Genomic DNA, 22,045 nt, shown 5'->3' with positions numbered 1-22,045 from the left:
AGGGGACGAGGGAATGTAGCTATCTATCTATCTATCTATCTTCCCAGACGCCTTAATCCCGTAAGGGGTGGCCACAAACAAATCGCCTCCATGTCCCCCCGTCATTTCACTGCCAACCACACCTAACCAGCCTAGCCTTACCCAACCAAACTTTACCTAACCCAACCCAACCCAATCCAACCTACCCTAACCCAACCCAACCCAATCTTACCCAACTAACCTAATCTAACCTACCCTAACCCAACCCAGCCAAACCCCAACCTAACCCAATTTAACCCACACCAACCCAATCCAACCCTACCTAACCCACACCAACCCAATCCAACCCTACCTAACCCACACCAACTCAATCCAACCCTACCTAACCCACACCAACCCGAACCTAACCTACCCTACCCAATCTAACCCACCCTAATAAACACCAACCCAACCTAACCCACCCTAAGCCAACCACACCCCAACCTAACCCAATTTAACCTCACCTGACCTGCCCCTGTGACCCGCGTTAAATCATTCACCTGTGTAATAATCTCCTGCTTTGCCCAGCGTCCGTGCCGAGGAATTAAAAAATGAATTAATATACGAGTGAGATTATATTCTGGTGTTTTAAGAGGTGAACTTTATTAAACCTTGGGGTATTTTTAGCTGGCGGTGCAAAGCTGGGGGATTTGGACGACCGTAGCTGTGTTGTTGCGTTATTAAATGCAACAACAACAGCAATGACAACAACAACAGTAATTACAGAACAACAACAACAACACCTAGGCTACTACTACTACCACTATCAATATTACTACTAATATTTCCATTATCATTGGTTACTGTTATTTTCATCATCTATTATTATTAGTTATTATTATTATTATTATTATTATTTATACCCTAATACTTACAGAATTTGCATGGAAATATTACCGTGTCCTATCACCTCTCTCTCTCTCTCTCTCTTACACACACACACACACACACACACACACACACACACACACACACACACACACACACACACAAATGAGAAAAATGTAACTGGGACTGACATTCAATAATTAGGGAACAAGAAAAGAGAGAGAGAGAGAGAGAGAGAGAGAGAGAGAGAGAGAGAGAGAGAGAGAGGACATTACCCCCTCCATAACACACTTTCTCACATTACAGAAATTAAACCTGAGTAACAAAGGAATTTTTAGTGTTCATTTTCTTTCATTTTCTTTCATTTCGGGGCTTTGTTGATATTGAATTAGGCTGGTTATCTGGCCACACTATCTTTAATTTCACTTTCTTTAATTTTCTCAAGACTCGAGGCTTTCTCTCTTATTCTTTCTCCCCCCCCTCCCCCCGCTCTCTCCCTCTCTCTCTTATTCTTCCTTCCCTACAAATCTTTCTCCCTCCTTCCATCCTTCCTTCCCTCTCTCTCTGTCTCTCGCTCTTTCACAATGCATTCGTTTTCGCTATATCTTTCCTTCCTTCCTTCCCTCCCTCTTTCTTTCCTTCCTTCCTTCCCTCCCTCTTTCCTTCCTTCCCTCCCTCTTTCCTTCCTTCCTTCCCTCTCTCTCTCTCTCTCTCTCTCTAAATCACCACCGGCCGGAGAATAACTGAATAAACATAGCAATAAAGAGGGAATGGACACATAAAAGCCAGTAAAGGAATTAACTGAAGGAGAGAAGGAAGGAAGGAAGGAGTGAAGGAAGGAAGATGGTGTACAGGAAGGTGAGGAAAGAATGAATGAAGGAAGGAGGAAAGGAAAAAAGGGAAGGAAAGGTCCGAGGAAGGGATGAGAGAGCGAGAGACAAGGAGAAGGAAAGAGACGAAAGGAAGGAAGGTAGGTAGGTAGGTAGGTGGGTAGGTAGGAAGGAGGGAAGGAAGGGAAGGGAAGGGAAGCTAGAAACAGAGAAGGCATGAAGAGAAGGGGGAAGGGAAAAGACAGAGGTGAAAAAAAAAAAAAACGAAAGAAGCCAGACAAAATAATAATAATAATAATAATAATAATAATAAATGGAACACACGAAAAACAGAAAACGCGTCCCCAATCCCATTTTCTTTCCATTACCCCTACATTAGAAATTCATGATGAGAGAAAACGAAGGGTCGGTAAAAAGGGCATACTCAGGCATTTTCCAAGCGAGGTGCCCATTGACCTACCCTACCCCTCTCCTTACCTGTTGTTATGGCTCTCTCTCTCCCTCCCTCCCTCTCTCTCTCTCTCTCCTACCCTACCCCTCTCCTTACCAGCTGTTATGGCTCTCTCTCTCTCTCTCTCTCTCTCTCTCTCTCTCTCTCTCTCTCTCCAGTTAGAACGATAGATAAAGAGAAAACTGAGACACGTATACATACAGATAGATAGAAATGGAAAGATAAATACAAATAAATATCCAATAAAAATGCTTGTTACTGAGATATACATAGGGGCATTGGTATACTACACAGATAGATAAAGTAGATAGATAGAAGGGCAGACAGATAGATATACAGAGAGATATAAAAGATGGACTGAGATACCGATGGACAGATAGATATATACACAAAAAAAGACATACAGGCAGACAGACACAGATACCTACATACATGGATAGATAAATGACAGATCGATAGACAGAAAGGTAAGGTGATAGATGATGTAGGTAGGGTGTTAAAATTTATGTAGGTACTAAGGTAAGTACGAGCACTTACGAAAGGCTGTAAGGTAGGTAGATAAGTAGGTAGGTAGAGAGGGAGGTAAGTAAATAGGTAGGTAGGCAAGTATGGAGATAGGTAGGTAGGTCTGTAAATACCTAGAGAGATAGGAAGGTAGGTTGGTAGGTAGGTAGAGAGATAGGAAGGTAGGTTGGTAGGGAGGTAGGAAGGTAGGGAGGTAGGAAGGTAGGTAGGTAGAGAGATAGAAAAGTAGGCAGGTAGGGAGATAGGAGGGTAGGTAGGCAGGGAGATAGGAAAGTAGAGAGGTAGGTAGGTAGGAAGGTAGGGGGATAGGTAGGTAGGTAGGTAGGGAGATAGGTAGGTGGGTAGGGAGGCAGACAGGTAGACAGACAGACAAATCATCTACAGACAAATCATCATCATTACCACACTTCTCCACATCTAAAAATCACTCAGACCACCTTCACCATCCTTCCCAAACCCCATCCACACATACACATACACAATCCCTCTCACCAAACCCCTTTCCAGCCCTTTCACGTGCCCAGTCTTTCACAAAATTTATCTGGCGTGAAAAATGCATGAAAATCCCTAAACCCTGCGACATTTCACTCTTCTCTCCCGTGCATCTTTTTTCCAGTCGCAAATTTCCAGTAGGCCTAAAAAAAAATTCTGAGTTTCTTTATTTCCACTAGGCCTACATTTTTTTCTGAGTTTGTTTTAATTTACTTAGTAGGCTGTGGTTTATAATTTATTTCTCCTACCATTATACTATTAATTTTTTTTACCTAATGGAATAATAAAAATAATAATAATAATAACAAAAATAATAATAATGAAATGGGGGTTAGTACCGTCACCACTAACCCTCTCAAAATAATAATAATAATAATAATAATAATAATCTCTATACTCTTTTTACAGTAACTTGGCCTAAAATTACCATCTCCCCATCTTGAATGCTGAGATGTAACAACAGATTAACGCTAGAAAATTATGCTAGTCACGAAGAAGTGCTATGGAAAGGATGTAGAGCCCTCGTATTGTCTTATTACGCCACTGGGTAGTCAGGAAAATTAATCGTTATGGAAGAGGTGTTAGGGAGCGTCCGATTTCTCTTTCTCTCCATTCTTGTGTGTTATTCATGCAATCTATGTCGCTATTCAAAAGACACAGGAAGCAAACCAGAGAATATTGATGGGTCGTTTGCAAAATAAATCGCTAAGGAGGAGGTGTTAGGGAGCCTCCTTGTCCCACGAGAACACGAGCCTAGGAGTGTTAATACCAATTCGATTATACCACTCATAGTAACTCCACGCCAATTACAGAGATCATTGAATTATCTCAATTATGTTAATCATCCACTCCAATTCACACCACACGACGCATTACCGAATATTCAAAGCTATCATTCTTACTGCTATCATTACCACCACTATCATCATCATCATTATCACCACAACCATCACCATCATCACCACTACCATCATCATCATCATCACAACCATTATCATCATCATCATCATCACAACCATTATCATCATCATCATCATCACAACCATTATCATCATCATCATTAGCATCACAACCATCACCATCATCATCATCATCACCACCATAATCATATCAACATTATTAACACCACAATCATCATCATCATCATCATCATCAACACCACCACCACATTCATATCATCATCATCAACACCACCACCACCATACCACCAACCATCATCATCATCATCATCATCACCAACACCACCATCACATTCATACCATCATCATCATCATCATCACCAACACCACCATCACAATCATACCATCATCATCATCATCACCAACACCACCATCACATTCATATCATCAACACCACCACCACCATACCACCAACCATCATCATCATCATCACCACCACCACCACTACCACCAGTACCTGCATCAATTTAACCACATCACCACCACCACCACCATAACAACAATCATCAACACCACCACCATAACAACAATCATCAACAACACCACCACCACCTCCACAACCCCCATCACCACCACCATCACCACCACCACCACCCCCATCACCACCACCACCACCACCATAACACAATTCCCATCATAAACGTGAAGTGTAGCAACCAAACGCAAGAAAACGAAAAAAAAAACAGAAAAAGGAAAAACAGAAATGCAAAACAATCAACAGAGTAGGAAGTGCACATGGCCAGGTGTCAGTTCAGTCGCCAATCAACATACAATACGCAGCTCTAGTGGTACGACGTCTGACAGCCACTTGAAAGGACGCGAGGCCGAGAGAGAGAGAGAGAGAGAGAGAGAGAGAGAGAGAGAGAGAGAGAGAGAGAGAGAGTTGGTAGGTTGATATGTAGTCTTAATCCACTGATACTATGGATTTATTTTTTGTATTCTATCCATCTTTTTTTTTTTTTTTTTCAGGCTAAGGAGGTTTTTTGGAACTGGAGGGGTTACGTACAGCCTCAACAAACCCACATACAGCTCTTCTCAACCCGGTGGAGTCAAAAATCGTCGCCTCATCAGCTTCCTCCCTATTACTGACCCCCTCCCCCTCTCTCTCTCAAACACACACACTCACAAACACAGAAGGACAGTTGCGCCTTGGATACAAACTGCTAGTGTCATACATATATAGGAATATTAAAAGAAAAACAAATGAATGCCTAAGTGGAGACATGTGATGGTAAGTGCGCCATCTGTTACGCAGAAATCGGACTACAGGCCTTCGTAAACGGGCTATATAGCGTGTGTCCAGAGTCCGATAAATATAAAAATGTTAAAATAAGCCTCGTCATATATTCACAATTATTTCCTAACCCAGGCTTTCAAACCCAGCGAAAAATGTTTTGGGAGTTGCTATTCATATCGGCCCCTTCACTAATGGATTTACGGTACCAAAACACGGGGGTCGCTCTCTCTCCCTCTCTTTCTCTCTCTCTCTTTCTCACACACACACACACACACACACACACACACACGTACATATACATATATACATCATACACACAGCCACTTGTCTTCCTGTTGATACTAAACTCTCTCTCTCTCTCACACACACACACACAGGCTACATACACCATACACACATCCACCGTTCTTCCTATAGATACTAAACTCTCTCTCTCTCTCTCTCCCCAAAACCCTATCTATCTACCTACAGTATCTACACTTATTCTCTCTCCCTCCCCAAAACCCTATCTATTTACCTGCAGTCTCTCTCTCTCTCTCTCTCTCTCCCCGAAACCCTATCTATCTACCTGCAGTCTCTCTCTCTCTCTCTCTCTCTCTCCCCAAAACCCTATCTATCTACCTGCAGTCTCTCTCTCTCTCTCTCTCTCTCAAAACCCTATCTATCTTCCTACAGTATCTACACACTCTCTCTCTCTCTCTCCCACCCCGCAAACCCCTACTTTCCACATTAGTTCACTCACATTCGTTCACCTTTTCACTGCAGCCTGGGTTTTACGTCTGATCCCCGGGAGATTTACAAGCGTGTTCGATAAATTCTGACTAAATGCTGAGCCGATTTACGGAATTTCGCTCATCTGTTCGCGAAATATGAATAGCAAAAAATAAAACGCGAAATATATGCCTTGGAAAAAACATAATAACAATAACGTAGAAAGATTTATAGTGGTTGTACTAAACACACACACACACACACACACGAGCATAAATACACACACACACACAAGCATACACACACACACACACACACACATGCATACACAAACACACACACACATGCATACACAAACACACACACAAGCATACACACACACATATACACAAGCATACAAACTCAAAGACACACATACATACCTATACACACACACACACTCTCTCTCTCTTTATATACAGTATATATATATATATATATATATATATATATATATATATATATATATGTATATCCTTCTAATTAAAGTTTTTGTAAATAATGAATGGCAGTATTTAGATTTCAATTTCGCTAAACAATTAAATAGGTATGGTAAGTAGATTATTATTATTATTATTATTATCATTATTATTACTATTATTTTCATCATCATATCATCACTTTCTTCTTAATTCGTGTGTGTGTGTGTGTGTGTGTGTGTGTGTGTGTGTGTGTGCAGTGTTTTTCCATCTATCTACCCCATTAATCTATTGTCCAGCCTCCACCATTCATATGATTCCCCAATGCCAATCACCTCCCCTTTGTTGCTCTCTCTCTCTCTCTCTCTCTCTCCATTTATTCATTCGTTACGTTATTAATGCTTCTTATGTTTGCTTTTCTCCTCTTTCTCTCTACCTCTCAGATCCTAAAGTTACTATCTCTCTCTCATTCCTCCTTCCCTCTCTCTCTCTCTCTCTCTCATTCATTCTTCCTCATCTCTCTCGTTCCTTCTTTTCCATCTCTCTAATTTCTTCTTTCCAATGTCTCTCCCTTTCCTTCTTTCCCATCTATCTCTCTCTCTCTCTCTCTCTCTCTCTCTCTCTCTCTCTCTCTCTCTCATTCCCTCTTTCCTATCTTAGCACCACGTCCTTATTTCCTTCCTTCATTCATTCCCAATTTCTCTCTCTCTCATTTCTTCTTTCTCCTCTCTCTCTCTCTCTCTCATTTTCCACCTTAACACCACGTCCTTATTTCCTTCCTTCATTCATTCCCAATCTCTCTCTCTCTCTCTCTCTCTCTCTCTCTCCCATCACAATAATCCACCCAAGCTGTTCCAGAATTATGCAGGATTATCAGAAACTATCAAACTGGAATATCGAACTTAATTATTCTGGAACCGACTGGAATATCTTGGAATGAGAGAGAGAGAGAGAGAGAGAGAGAGAGAGAGAGAGAGAGAGAGAGAGAAATAGATACTGCAGGTAGATAGATAGGGTTTTGGACTGAGAGAGAGAGAGAGAGAGAGAGAGAGAATAGATGCTGCAGACAGATAGACAGGGTATTGGACTGTGTGTGTGTGTGTGTGTGTGTGTGTGTGTGTGTGTGTGTGTGTGTGTGTGTGTGTGTGTGTGTGTGTGTGTAAGAAATAATCTGAAATAAACCCAGAAAATAAAAAAATACAATAAAATACCCTCAAATTACAACACTGAAAGAAATAAGACCAGAGACTCACGGGAACCAGATAGCGCCGTATTTCCGTAAGTGCGTACGCGATCCGTGCGTACGCTTCGGCCGGAGGTGCGTGCGCGGTCACCTCGACGTGTAGATCCTCCTGAAGGTGCCCGTACTTGGGGTCAGGGTTCTTCCGTAGTTCCTCTTCCTTGGCCTTGTCTCTGAACGACCCCTTGCCCAGAATCGCCATCTTCGTCATCGTCTCCTCCTGTAGTCGCTTCAGGGAGTTGCCTTTAGGTCCCAGCAGCTTGCCCACGAAGTTGAACTGACGGGAGAGAAGGTGAAGTTATGGTGAAGGTAGGTGAAGTTATGTGAGGTAAAGGTGAAGTTATGGTGAAGGTGATATAAGTGAAGTTAGGGCACGGTCAAGGTGAAGTTAGGGCAAGACAATGGTGAAGTTAGGGCAAGGTCAAGGTGAAGTTAGGGCAAGACAATGGTGAAGTTAGGGCAAGGTCAAGGTGAAGTTAGGGCAAGGTCAAGGTGAAGTTAGGGCAAGGTCAAGGTGAAGTTAGGGCAAGGTCAAGGTGAAGTTAGGGCAAGGTCAAGGTGAAGTTAGGGCAAGGTCAAGGTGAAGTTAGGGCAAGGTCAAGGCGAAGTTAGGGCAAGGGCAAGGTGAAGTTAGGGCAAGGTCAAGGTGAAGTTAGGGCAAGGGCAAGGTGAAGTTAGGGCAAGGTCAAGGTGAAGTTAGGTCAAGGTCAAGATGAAGTTAGGGCAAGGTCAAGGTGAAGTTAGGGCAAGGTCAAGATGAAGTTAGGGCAAGGTCAAGGTGAAGTTAGGTCAAGGTCAAGGTGAAGTTAGGGCAAGGTCAAGGTGAAGTTAGGGCAAGGTCAAGGTGAAGTCAGGGCAAGGTCAAGGTGAAGTTAGGGCAAGGTCAAGGTCAAGTTAGGGCAAGGTCAAGGTCAAGTTAGGGTAAGGTCAAGATGAAGTTAGGGCAAGGTCAAGGTGAAGTTAGGGCAAGGTCAAGGTGAAGTTAGGGCAGGGTCAATGTGAAGTTAGGGCAAGGTCAAGGTGAAGTTAGGGCAAGGTCAAGGTGAAGTTAGGGCAAGGTCAAGGTGAAGTTAGGTGAAGCATCAGGGCAAAGTAGTAAATATGAAAAAGGAATGGGCCTGCAGCTGATGACGAAGTTACTGTTGGCGAGGTTTAGTTAAATCTGCATTGATTAAGTTAGGTCGAATTGGTTCAGAAATGGATTAAATCTCTCTCTCTCTCTCTCTCTCTCTCTCTCTCTCTCACACACACACACACACATACATCATAGGCACTTTCTCTCCCTTGCTCCCTACACTTCCCTTATTACTCTCTCTCTCTCTCTCACACACACACACACACACCAAAGTACTTTTCCTTTCTCCCTACACATACATACATCCACACCCCCCATCCGTCATACTATCAAATATATTTCCCCTATTATATTCCCTACATATACCTCTCTCTCTCTCTCTCTCACTCACTCTCTCTCTCTCTCTCAAAGCCAACTCACACGGGAGCCGATGATTGTGTTTGTGAGTTCAATAAATGCACGTAAAACATTGGCTGGTGGAGCTGGCTTTTTTGTTAATTGGAGAGAGAGAGAGAGAGAGAGAGAGAGAGGGGTAGAGATAGGAAGAGGAAAGAGTTAGACAAGAGAGAGAGAGAGAGAGAGAGAGAGTTACAAAATACAAGGATACACATAAATACATACATGGACATACATACAGATACTCATACACATAAATAGATGGGAATACACACACACGATAGATGAAAATACAAATATATACAAAAAATATAAAAGCATGACAGTAGACAAAAAAATGACTACAATTGACACATTCACAGATCATACAGTAGGTAGGTAGGTAGGCAGGAAGGTAGGTAGGAAGGAAGGTAGGTAGGTAAGAAGGTAGGAAGGAAGGAAGGAAGGTAAGAAAGAAGAAAAGAAGGAAAGTAGGTAGGTAGGTAGGTAGGTAGGTAGGAAGGTAGGTAGGAAGGAAGGAAGGTAAGAAAGAAGAAAAGAAGGAAAGTAGGTAGGTAGGTAGGTAGATAAATAGATAGAAAGACAGATAGATAGAGGCGCATATTAAAAAAAAGTGCCGGACACAAACACAAAGAGATGGATAGATAGAGGTAGATAGATTAATAGTGATAGATGCAATAAATATAAGCAGAGAAATAGTGGTAGATAAAGATACTGTATACATATAAACAGATAGATACGGAGATAGATGCAAGATATAAACAGATAGATGGATGGATAGAGGTTGACACAAGATATATATAGACACACTGATAGATACAGATAGACAGAGAGGTAGAAAAAATATAATGATAAATTGACAGAGTGGCAGGCAAAAGATATAACACATAGACAGACAGACAGACAGACAGACAGACAGATAGATAGACAGACAGAGGTAGACAGAAGCTATCAGCCAAAAATTTTATCACAAAAGGCACGCATCAAAACCGCACAAAATACGCAAATTAAAGAAAATTAAAGCTGGCTCTAACCCGCGCCAGCCTCAATCACAGACCTGAGTGGAATATTTCGCTTCCGTTCAACTGGTTTGCATATTTTACCGCTACGGGAGTTGAAATAAACATGCGATTTGAGAGAGAGAGAGAGAGAGAGAGAGAGAGAGAGAGAGAGAGAGAGAACCTAACCATCTAAACTACCCTAACCTACCCTAATCTACATCTGCTTCAGCTAACCCAGTCCAACTCAGTCCAAATCACCCTCACGCCTAAGAAATAATGATACGGGAAATTAAGAAAAATATATATATATGACAAGAAGATGGGTGACTTAGTTGTATTTTTTGCATAATTGAAGAGGAGCATATAAATTACTTCATTAGATAGGCTTTCCTTAGAGAGAGAGAGAGAGAGAGAGAGAGAGAGAGAGAGAGAGAGAGAGATTCGCTTTGCTGTCTATTTTTAACTTCTGAAATTACGGCAAAGTTTCTGGCCATTTCGGAAGGATTTCTCTCTCTCTCTCTCTCTCTCTCTATCTTTATGTGTCTGTCTAGCTGTTTATCTATCTGCATCTAAAATTCTCTCCCCGTCTATCTACCTTATCCAATCTATCTATCTGCCTGTCTCTGTATATAGTGTGTTTGTACCAGTCTACTTATTTACCTCTGTTTGTGTCTATCTGTGAGCATGTCCATCTATCTGCCCATCTAACAATTCTCTCTCTCTCTCCCTCCCTCTCTCTCTCTCTCTCACCCATGGAGCCGATTAGCCGTGTCCACCGCCCCGTATCGGCAGGAAATCGGCTTCTATGACCACATTAGCTCGTTTAAAGAAAAAAAAAATCGGGTTTGAAAGAGAGCAGAATAAGCCTGTTGTGAGAGAGAGAGAGAGAGAGAGAGAGAGAGAGAGAGAGAGAGAGAGAGAGAGAGAGAGAGAGAGAGAGAGAGAGAGAGAGAGAGAGAGAGAGAGAGAGAGAGATTTGTATGTGCTAATTATGTAGAAAGATAGGTTGGTAGTATTTGTATGTGGTAGAGAGAGAGAGAGAGAGAGAGATTTTTATGTGATAGTTATTAGAAAGATAGGTTGGTAATTTTTGTATGTGGTAGAGAAAGAGAGAGAGAGAGAGAGAGAGAGAGAGAGAGAGAGAGAGAGAGAAAGAGAGAGAGAGACCATCAATCTCAGCGCTATGATTATTCAAACAATTAATCACACACACACACACACACACACACACACACACACACACACACACACACACAGTCATTTCTTTCATCCGCTTACAATCCATCTACTCATTCAACTTTCCATCCATCTATCCATTCACTTTCTATACTCTTTTTTTACTCTAACTTGGCCTAAAATTGCCATCTATCCATCTTGAATACTAAGATGTAGCAATAAATGAGCAATGAAATATAATGCTAGTCACAAAGAAGTGCTATGGAATCAATTTAGAGGTGTAGCACTTTCCAACCATCCATTTAATCTACCATCCACTCATCCATCTATCCACATTATAATCCATCTCTCCATCCACTTAGCCATCCATACGTCCCTCCATCCACTTAACCATCCATCCATACGTCCCTCCATCCACTTAACCACCCATCCATCCATACGTCACTCTTCCATCCACATCATCCACCTCTCCCTCCACTTACTACGCCATCCATCCATCCAATCATTTTGCCACAGACACCCACTATTGCAGGCTTGATTACACTGTTACGTATTAATAGTATTCATCACACACGCTAATTGCTGTGTGTGTGTGTGTGTGTGTGTGTGTGTGTGTGTGAGAGAGAGAGAGAGAGAGAGAGAGAGAGAGAGAGAGAGAGAGAGAGAGAGACTATCTTTTCTGTGTGTGTGTGTGTGTGTGTGTGTGTGTGTGTGTGTGTGTGTGTGTGTGTGTGTGTGTGTGAGAGAGAGAGAGAGAGAGAGAGAGAGAGAGAGAGAGAGAGAGAGAGAGAGACTATCTTTTCTATGTCCCTCTTTCTACCTAATGGTCTCTCTCTCTCTCTCTCTCTCCCATAACTATTTTCTATCTACCACTATCTTTCCTATCTCTATCTCCTTCTCTTTTCTCTCTCTCTCTATCCTATCTTTCTATCTATCTATTTTCTTTCTCTCTCCTCCATCTTTATCTTTTCCATCTATTCTCTCTTTTCTATCTATTATCTCTCATTCTCTCTCCTCTATCTTTATCTCTATCTTTAATATCTACTCCATATCTCTGTCCTATCTATCTATCTGTTTTCTATCTATATCTATCTTTTCAATCTATCTGTATCTTTCTCCTACCCTTTCTATCCCTTCCTCCGTTTTCTATCTATTCTCTTATCCTACCTTTTCTATCCCTACCTCCATTTTCTCTCTCAATTCTCTATCTTTATCCTACCCTATCTATCTCCTATCTATCTATCTATTTTTATCTATTCTCTGGCCTGCTTATCCATTACCATCAACAAGGGACAATTTGACGGGTCACTGCCCACCACAAAATGGCCTCTCTCTCTCTCTCTCTTCAACTCCCCCCTCACTTCTCTCTCTCTCTCTCCCTCTTCAACTCCCCCCTCACTTCTCTCTCTCTCTCTCCCTTCAACTCCCCCCTCACTTCTCTCTCTCTCTCTCTCTTCAACTCTCCCCTCACTTCTCTCTCTCTCTCTTCAACTCCCCCCTCACTTCACTCTCTCTCTCCAGTTCTCTCTCTCTCTCTCTCTCTCTCTCTGACCTATTCTTATTACCTACCTCTATCTATACTCTTTCTCTCCCTCTTACTCTCCCTCTCTCTCTCTCTCTGTTTCTCCCTGACCTCTTAGTACTATTTCTATGCTCTCTCTCTCTCTCTCTCTCTCTCTCTCTCTCTCTCTCTCTCTCTCTCTCTCTCTCTCTCTCCCCCTGACCTATTCTTACTGCCATTTCTATCTATACTCTCTCTCTCTCTCAAATTGTTATCGTATTCACAATTTCCTTTCTCCCCTGTCTCTAATTCTGTCTTTCTTTTTCCCTCCCAGGCTCCTTTCTCAATTTCCCTCATTTCTTGCTCACTTTCTTTAACCACTCACATTTCTCTAACTAAAAACCTTCTCCTCTCCTATCCCTCAAATTACTCTCCCTGTTTCTCACATCATTTTAAAGCTGGCTCACTATCTTACATTTATCTCAGTGCAGTAATTTTCCCAACCTTCTCTTTTAATGCGTCACCCTTCCTTCGTTCCCTTGTCTGTTTTAATATTCATTGCTATTCTGCCTTACTCACTTCTTTTCCAACTTTTCAATGCAGCTCTCTCTCTCTCTCTCTCTCTCTCCATCTGTCTATCCATCTGTCTGTCTGTCTATGTATTTTCCAACTTTTCAGTGCATCTCTCTCTCTCTCTCTCTCTCTCTCTCTCTCTCTCTCTCTCTCTCTCTCTCTCTCTCTCTCTCTCTCCACCTGTCCGTCTGCCGATCCATCTGTCTGTCTGTGTCTATCTATTTATGATCGACCTACCAATCTCTTTATACATTAATATTTATATTATTCATTCTCTCTCTCTCTCTCTCTCTCTCTCTCTCTCTCACACACACACGCACCACCCCAAACCCCAAAATCTGCCACATTCTCTCTCTCTCTCTCTCTCTCTCACACACACACACACACACACACACACACACGCACCACCCCAAACCCCAAAGCTGCCACATTCTCTCTCTCTCTCTCTCTCTCTCTCTCTCTCACACACACACACACACACACACACACCACCCAAAGCCTCAAAGCTGCCGCATCCACCTCCACACGGAATAACGCCAAGAAAATAGCAAAGTTTTATCTTCAAAAATAACCACAAAAGAGGAGGACAAGGCAGAAAATTCGTCAGTCCTAGAGAGAGAGAGAGAGAGAGAGAGAGAGAGAGAGAGAGAGAGTCGAATCTCAAAAAAGTCATACATGAACGAAAAAAAAAAACCAAAAAATATAAAAAGCTAGCCAACGCAGAGAAATTCGTCAGTCCCACCTACAAAAAAAAATAAAACCTAGCGGGAGGAAGAAAAACGGAACCGCCACTCAAAAGAAAACGGAGGCCCGGGACAAAGATGGCGGCGCGTGTCAAATTAGTTCCCCGGTTCCTAACATCTAAAACGCCTCCCCCTGCATCACCGTGACACATTTCTACCGCGCCCCGTCACCCTTCTGACACCTGCCACCCCATAGTGTCACCCCGAAGCCTCACCCCCGCCGATCTGACAGCCGTGCTCGAAAAATTGGCAGCTTAAATCGCGAGGTGAGAGCGCACTGCTGGGAGAGTGTGTGGGGAACTGCGTCGAAGCCTCCGTTCTACCGTGCAAAAATAGGGAACTGTGTACGGGGTTATGTGGGTTTGAGAGAGAGAGAGAGAGAGAGAGAGAGAGAGAGAGAGGGAGGGAGATTTCGTCGTGTGAAAATATAAGTGTGTACGGGGCCTTACGGAGAAAGAGAGAGAGAGAGAGAATTCCGTCAAGTCTGAAAATATAGGGACGTGTGTGTGAGGCTATACGGTGCGTTTGAGAGAGAGAGAGAGAGAGAGAGAGAGAGAGAGAGAGAGAGAGACTGGCACTAATCTTTAATTTCCAACTGCCCTCCTACGGTTTCTTTCATCTGCGCTTTCATCTCGAGTTTCCAGTAGGGTCATTCTATAAATTTTGTTTTTTGAAGACCAAACTGATTTTCCCCGACTCTCTCTCTCTCTCTCACACACACACACACACACACACACACACACACACACACGAAAATAAACAGAAACGAGACACGAAAAAGGTGCAGAGGAGGAAGGGAAAAAAAAGAAAGGTAGATGGGAGGTAGGAAGAGAAACCCTTTAATATTTTTCTTTAATACAAAGAAAGAACCTAAGGCCACGACAACTCCACTAACCTTGGGGTGTTCTCTGACAGGGACCAACACCTTGACTGTAACTTTGATGCTCTTTTCCTTCGTCACCTCCACTGCCCTCTTCTCCTCGCTCCTTCGTCCACTCTGCACTCGTTCTAGCTCTGTGGAGAAAGTAAATGAGGTTAGATGATGTATGTGAGTGTGGGATGAACAAAATGAGATAGAGAGAGAGAGAGAGAGAGAGAGAGAGAGAGAGAGAGAGAGAGAGAGAGAGAGAGAGAGATTGGTTAAACAAATGATATAAACAGAATAAATAAAACGAGAGAGAGAGAGAGAGAGAAAGAAATTGGTTAAACAAATGATATAAACAGAATAAATAAAACGAGAGAGAGAGAGAGAGAAAGAAATTGGTTAAACAAATGATATAAACAGAATAAATAAAACGAGAGAGAGAGAGAGAGAGAGAGAGAGAGAGAGAGAGAGAGAGAGAGAGAGAGAGACTCATTTCCTTATAAGCATATTAAGGAAATGGTGCTGCAGGAGGAGAGAGATAGGAGGAGGAAGAGGAGGGGACGGAGAGAGAAGAGGGAGGAGGAAGAGGAGGGGAAGGAGAGAGAAGAGGGAGGAGGAAGAAAGATATAAAGAAAAATAATATAAACAAAAATATGGCCAACGAAGGTGAAAATAATGTAGAAGCAATAATAATAATAATAATAATAATAACAAATAATAATAATAACAGAAATAATAATAATAATAATAATAATAATAATAATTTCAAAAAAGTATTGCACACACATCAACTATCTATCCCTCAATCTATCTCATCAACTATCTATCTATTAATCTATCTCATCAACTCTCTATCCATTAATCTCTCATCAACTATCTATCCATCAATCCATCTCATCAACTATCTATCCATCAATCTATCTCATCAACTATCTATCCATTAATCTCTCAACAACCATCTATCCATTAATCTCTCATCAACTATCTATCCATTAATCTATCTCATCAACTATCTATCCATTAATCTATCTATCTCATCAACTAACTCCCCCCTTCTCTGTCTGTCTGTCTGTCTGTCTGTCTCTCTCTCTCTCTCTCTCTCTCTCTCTCTCTTAATTAGGGCCACAATAAAACACACAGATAAACACCAAACCACCTTTTGTTGCTTTAATTACACACAGCGATTAATAAAATGATAAAAACACCAACAGCACAAGCAAAACACACACACACACACACACACACACACACACACACACACACACACGATATATATAGACACATAAATATATACGCAGACACAGACACACACAGACACACAGACACACACACACACACACACACACACACACAAATATATAAACACACAAATATGTACAAAGACACACAGACACAAATATATAGAGACACACACACACACACACACACACACACACACGATATATACAGACACACATAAATATATACGCAGACACAGACACACACACACACACATACACACACACACAAATATATAAACACACAAATATGTACAAAGACACACAGACACAAATATATAGAGACACACACACACACACACACACACACACACACACACACACACACACGATATATACAGACACACATAAATATATACGCAGACACAGACACACACACACACACATACACACACACACAAATATATAAACACACAAATATGTACAAAGACACACAGACACAAATATATAGAGACACACACACACACACACACACACACACACACACACACACACACGATATATACAGACACACATAAATATATACGCAGACACACACACACACACACACACACACACACACACAGACAAATATATAAACACACAAATATGTACAAAGACACACAGACACAAATATATAGAGACACACACACACACACAAATATATAGACACACACACACACACACACACACACACACACACACACACACACACACACACACACACACCAAAAAGAACGGACTACAGAAAAATGAAAAATCAAAGTGAAAAACACAGCAACCCCCCCAAAAAAAACACACAAAAAACGAATACAAAGAAGAGAAAATACACCCAAATGAACCCAAGAAAAAAAACACACACACAAACACAGAAAAACACGTGTGGAAGGACAAAAAAAAGAGGATAAAACAAGAAAAAGAAGAAAAAAAACGAAATAAAAAAGATGGTTGCTCTGGTGAAAGGGAGTGGGCAGTGATGCTAATGAGAGAGAGAGAGAGAGAGAGAGAGAGAGAGAGAGAGAGAGAGAGAGAGAGAGAGGGAGAGAGAGGGTGGTGGGGTGGGGAGGATACCCTGTTCAGCGAGAGAGAGAGAGAGAGAGAGAGAGAGAGGGTGGTGGGTGGCGGGGTGGGGGGGATACCCTGTTCAGCGAGAGAGAGAGAGAGAGAGGGTGGTGGGTGGCGGGGTGGGGAGGATACCCTGTTCAGCGAGAGAGAGAGAGAGAGAGAGAGAGAGAGAGAGAGAGGTGAGGATACCCTGTTAAGATAAGCGTTGTAGGTTGAACAATACTGATCTAGATAATGTTATTTCAAAGTTCTCTCCAGCACAAGAAGAACAGCAAGAACACGAAGGTAAGCACGCGATACTCTCAATCACTCGGGCGTAAACACCTTCATTCCCCACATCAAACCCAGACCTCTCTCTCTCTCTCTCTCTCTCTCTTACACTTCATTTCCACGCTACCCTCCCTCCCTCCCTCTCTCTCTCTCTCTCTCTTACACTTCATTTCCACGCTACCCTCCCCCTCTCTCTCTCTTTCTCTCTCTCTTACACTTCATTTCCACGCTACCCTCCCTCTCTCTCTCTCTCTCCCCCTCCCTCCCTCCCTCTCTCTCTCTCTCTCTCCAGCCACACATGTTCAAGGTAGGAAGGGAAGGAGAAAAGGAAGGAAGGAAGTAATGAGGGGGAGGATAGAAAGAAAATGGATGGAATGACTGAAGGAATGAATAAAGAAGGAAGGAAAGAAGATATAGAAGAAGGAAAGAAAGTGTGAGAGAGAGAGAGAGAGAGAGAGAGAGAGAGAGAGAGAGAGAGAGAGAGAGAGAGAGTTGGGGGAGTCAGTTGTCATGGTGATCTCCTACCTGCCCTCTCTCACTGACTCACCTGTTCTCTCTCTCTCTCTCTCCCGGAAACCATTATATAAATCCCAAATCCCTTTATATCTCCTCCAAAAATCCCTTTAAATCTCCATTAAAAATCCCCTTAAATCTCCACCAAAAATTCCTTTAAATCCCGAATTCCTTTAAATCCCTAAATCCCTTTAAATCCCGACATCCCTTTAAATCCCCACCAAATCCCTTTAAATCCCCACCAAGTCCCTTTAAATCCCCCACAAATCCCTTTAAATCCCCACCAGGTCCCTTTAAATCCCCCACAAATCCCTTTAAATCCCCACCAGGTCCCTTTAAATCCCCCACAAATCCCTTTAAATCCCCTAAATCCCTTTAAATCCCCCACAAATCCCTTTAAATCTCCCCTTGAAGCGCAGGGTGGGCAACAAATTAATAGAGGTTCTTTTATATCTATTTTTCAGCGGCTCTGGAATCCCTATTATTGAAGGTCTTTTGTTTAATTTAGGACAGGCCTGGGGGGAGCGGGATTAGGCGAGGATTAGGATCGGGGTGAGCAGGATTAGGGTAGGGTTTGGATCAGGATAGGATTAAGATTAGGGTAGGATTAGGATTGGGACAGGATTAAGATTAGGGTAGGATTAGGATTGGGACAGGATTAAGATTAGGGTAGGATTAGGATAGGGGTAGGATTAGGATAGGATTGATTAGGGTAGGATTAGGGTAAAATTAGGATTGGGGTAGGATTGATTAGGATAGGATTAGGCAGGACTGTACTGGATTAGGGTAGGATTAGGCAGGACTATTGGATTAGGGTTGGATTAGGCAGGACTGTACTGGATTAGGGTTGGATCAGGCAGGACTGTACTGGATTAGGGTAGGATTAGTTGGATTAGGTATGAGTCAAGACTGAATTAGGGATGGAAAAGGCCTGAGAGAGAGAGAGAGAGAGAGAGAGAGAGAGAGAGAAAAATAACGCAACAAACGTAAAAGTAAACAATAATTCTGAACTCTGTGCAGAAGTTAAGGGAAATCTGGCTCCAAAGTTAAAATAAGCTTCCTAAACTACAGGCCTGTGTCAGAAAGTTTCGCCTGGCATCATAATATTTCAATCTGAATATATTTTACTATCTTTTGGAAGAGTAAAGTTAGATAGTATGGAAATAAATAAATAAATCTTTCTTTTTTTGTATACTTGAATGAAATGTCTGCATGTGTACGTCCAAACACGCACATAACACCTCAATCCACACATGCATACAAGAATCCATACATGCATACACAAAAACATGAGTACACACACACATACGATTGGTTCAAAGGCACAGTAACCATTTACGCACATGTACACAAATCACTCCACCTACACACACACAGAATATACATTATCGTGTCGTTTTATAATATCTATATACATATAAGATGGATTCTCTTTCTCTCTCCTTACCTTACCTTCTGTTTACTTACTTCCAAATCTCCATCCATCCTTCCCTCCCTCCCTCCCTCTCTACCTACCTTCCTTCCTTCCCTCCCTACTTACCTACCTACTTTCCTGCCCTCCCTCCTTAACCTACCTACCTTCCTTCCTTCCTTCCCTCCCTACTTACCTACCTACCTTCCTTCCCTCCCTCCCTACTTACCTACCTACCTTCCTTCCTTCCCTCCCTCCCTCCCTCCATTCCTTCCCACCCTACTTACCTACCTTCCTTCCTTCCCTCCCTCCATTCCTACCTACCTACTTTCCTTCCCTCCCTACTTACCTTTCTTCCTTCCTTCCCACCCCACTTACCTACCGACCTACCTTCCTTCCTTCCTTCCCTCCCTACTTACCTACCTTCCCCCCTCCCTACTTACCTGCCTACCTACCTACCTTCCTTCCCTCCCTACTTACCTACCTACCTTCCTTCTTTCCTTCCCACCCTACTTACCTACCTTCCTTCCTTCCCTCCCTACTTACCTACCTACATTCCTTCCTTCCTTCCATCCCTCCCTACCTACCTACCTACCTTCCTTCCCACCCTACTTACCTACCTACCTACCTACCTACCTTCCTTCCTTCCCTCCCTCCCTCCATTCCTACCTACCTACCTACCTTCCTTCCCTCCCTACTTACCCACCTACCTACCGCCTTAGGGATAAAGTTCTTAATGTTGGAACTAAAGGCCGCTTCCATTTACACAGGAAACATGCTATTAGAGAGAGAGAGAGAGAGAGAGAGAGAGAGAGAGAGAGAGAGAGAGAGAGAGAGAGAGAGAATACATAAAATCGTTGAAATGCGTGCTAAGTGACAGCTCTCTCTCTCTCTCTCTCACACACACACACACACACACACACACACCTTCCCCCAACACACACGTACGATTAAACACGTCCTTTCAAACACACACACACACACACACACACACACACACACACACACACACACACACACACACCAATAACATACATTCTACTCCCCCCAGCACACAGGTAATCACTCACACACAAAAACACGACTTTCCACACACACACACACACACACACACACACACACAACCCCTACGCACACAAAAACCCCAACAAAACACAATGCCGGCCTATTAGTGCGTTTTTCCGCTTACAAACACACTAGGATTCGCCCCTATTGTCCCCGCCACACACACACACACACACAAAACACCATTATGATTAGTAATGAGAAAGAGTTGGCTATGTGCATGGGTTTGGTTTCAGTGGGGACGGTGGGCACTGGTGCTGTTTCGTGGACAATGGCTTTTTATTTCGGATGCTGTGTATATTTTTGTTGACATATCTAGGAATGGGAAGGCGGCGGTGGTGGTGGTGGTGGTGGTGGTGGTGGTGGTGGGATTATTATTATTATTATTATTATTATTATTATTATTATTACTCACTAGTATTCTTATTCTTACTCCTATTTTTATTACTTATTATTATTATCATTATTTTATTATTACTATTATTATTATTAATTATTATTACTACTACTACCAATACTACTAGTCATCACCACTACCAATAACAACCTCATTTTTCCTATCATCATCATTATTATTATTATTGCTATTATTATTATTATTATTGCCGTAATCATCATCATTATCACTGCTATCACCACAACCACCATTACCCAACTATACCTGGCCTATTCTGCATATTTCACCTTTACACACGTTTACAGGTGACTTATCCGGTTTTAATATCAGTATAACTTCCTTCAGAACCATATAAAGAGGATATTGAATGTGCCATCTGCAAAATAAATCGCTTAGGAAAAGGTGTTAGGGAAACCATACTCACAATACAAGCCCAGGCACGTCAAGGTGCACGTACACGCATCACCTCACGTGCATCGCTACATACACGTCCGCACGGAAGATGGAGGATAAGTGCTGGTTGCTATGGGAACGAGTCACTCTGGATCAGGTACAATGCTGTCTGTCTGTCTTTCTCCTCTGTCTGTCTTTCTTTCGTGTCTGTCTGTCTTCCGTCATTTTCCGTCTCTATCTACCTGTCTGCCAGTCTTTCGTCTCTCTGTCTGCCATTTTTATTCTGTCTTTCTTTCTTGTCTGCCATTTTTCTTCTGTGGGTCATCTTTCGTCTCTGCATCTATGCCTGTCTTATCTTTCTTGTGTCTGTCTGTCTGTCAATCTTCAGTCATCTTTCTTCTATCTGTCTGTCTATCATCACTGCCATCTTTCTTCTTTGTCTGTCTGCCTTCTGTCATCTTTCTTCTCTGCCTGTCATCTTTCATCTCTACGTCTGTCATTTTCTGTATGTAGTGTATGCTTTTGTCTTCTCTCTGTCTGTCACACTCTTTCAATTTCGTATGTCTGTTTTTCCACTATCCCTCTCTCTCTCTCTC

The 22,045-nt window shown here is 42.3% G+C and overlaps 1 protein-coding gene across 1 annotated transcript in view; it reads right to left on the bottom strand.

Moving 5' to 3' along the window:
- Positions 1-22,045, bottom strand: part of LOC145401728 (uncharacterized) — a 346,623-nt gene that overhangs the window by 23,387 nt on the left and 301,191 nt on the right. The window contains exons 2-3 of the mRNA XM_080273908.1: positions 15,110-15,228; positions 7,763-8,026 (exon numbers count right to left, since the gene is read on the bottom strand). Coding sequence (XP_080130034.1) covers positions 7,763-8,026; positions 15,110-15,228 — 383 coding nt within the window. The remainder of the gene's footprint in view (positions 1-7,762; positions 8,027-15,109; positions 15,229-22,045) is intronic.

This window comes from Coenobita brevimanus, chromosome 56 (assembly GCF_032717465.1).
Source record: "Coenobita brevimanus isolate Jiangsu-jjx chromosome 56, ASM3271746v2, whole genome shotgun sequence".
NCBI lineage: Eukaryota > Metazoa > Arthropoda > Malacostraca > Decapoda > Coenobitidae > Coenobita > Coenobita brevimanus.
This window is presented reverse-complemented; position numbering and strand designations above follow the sequence as displayed.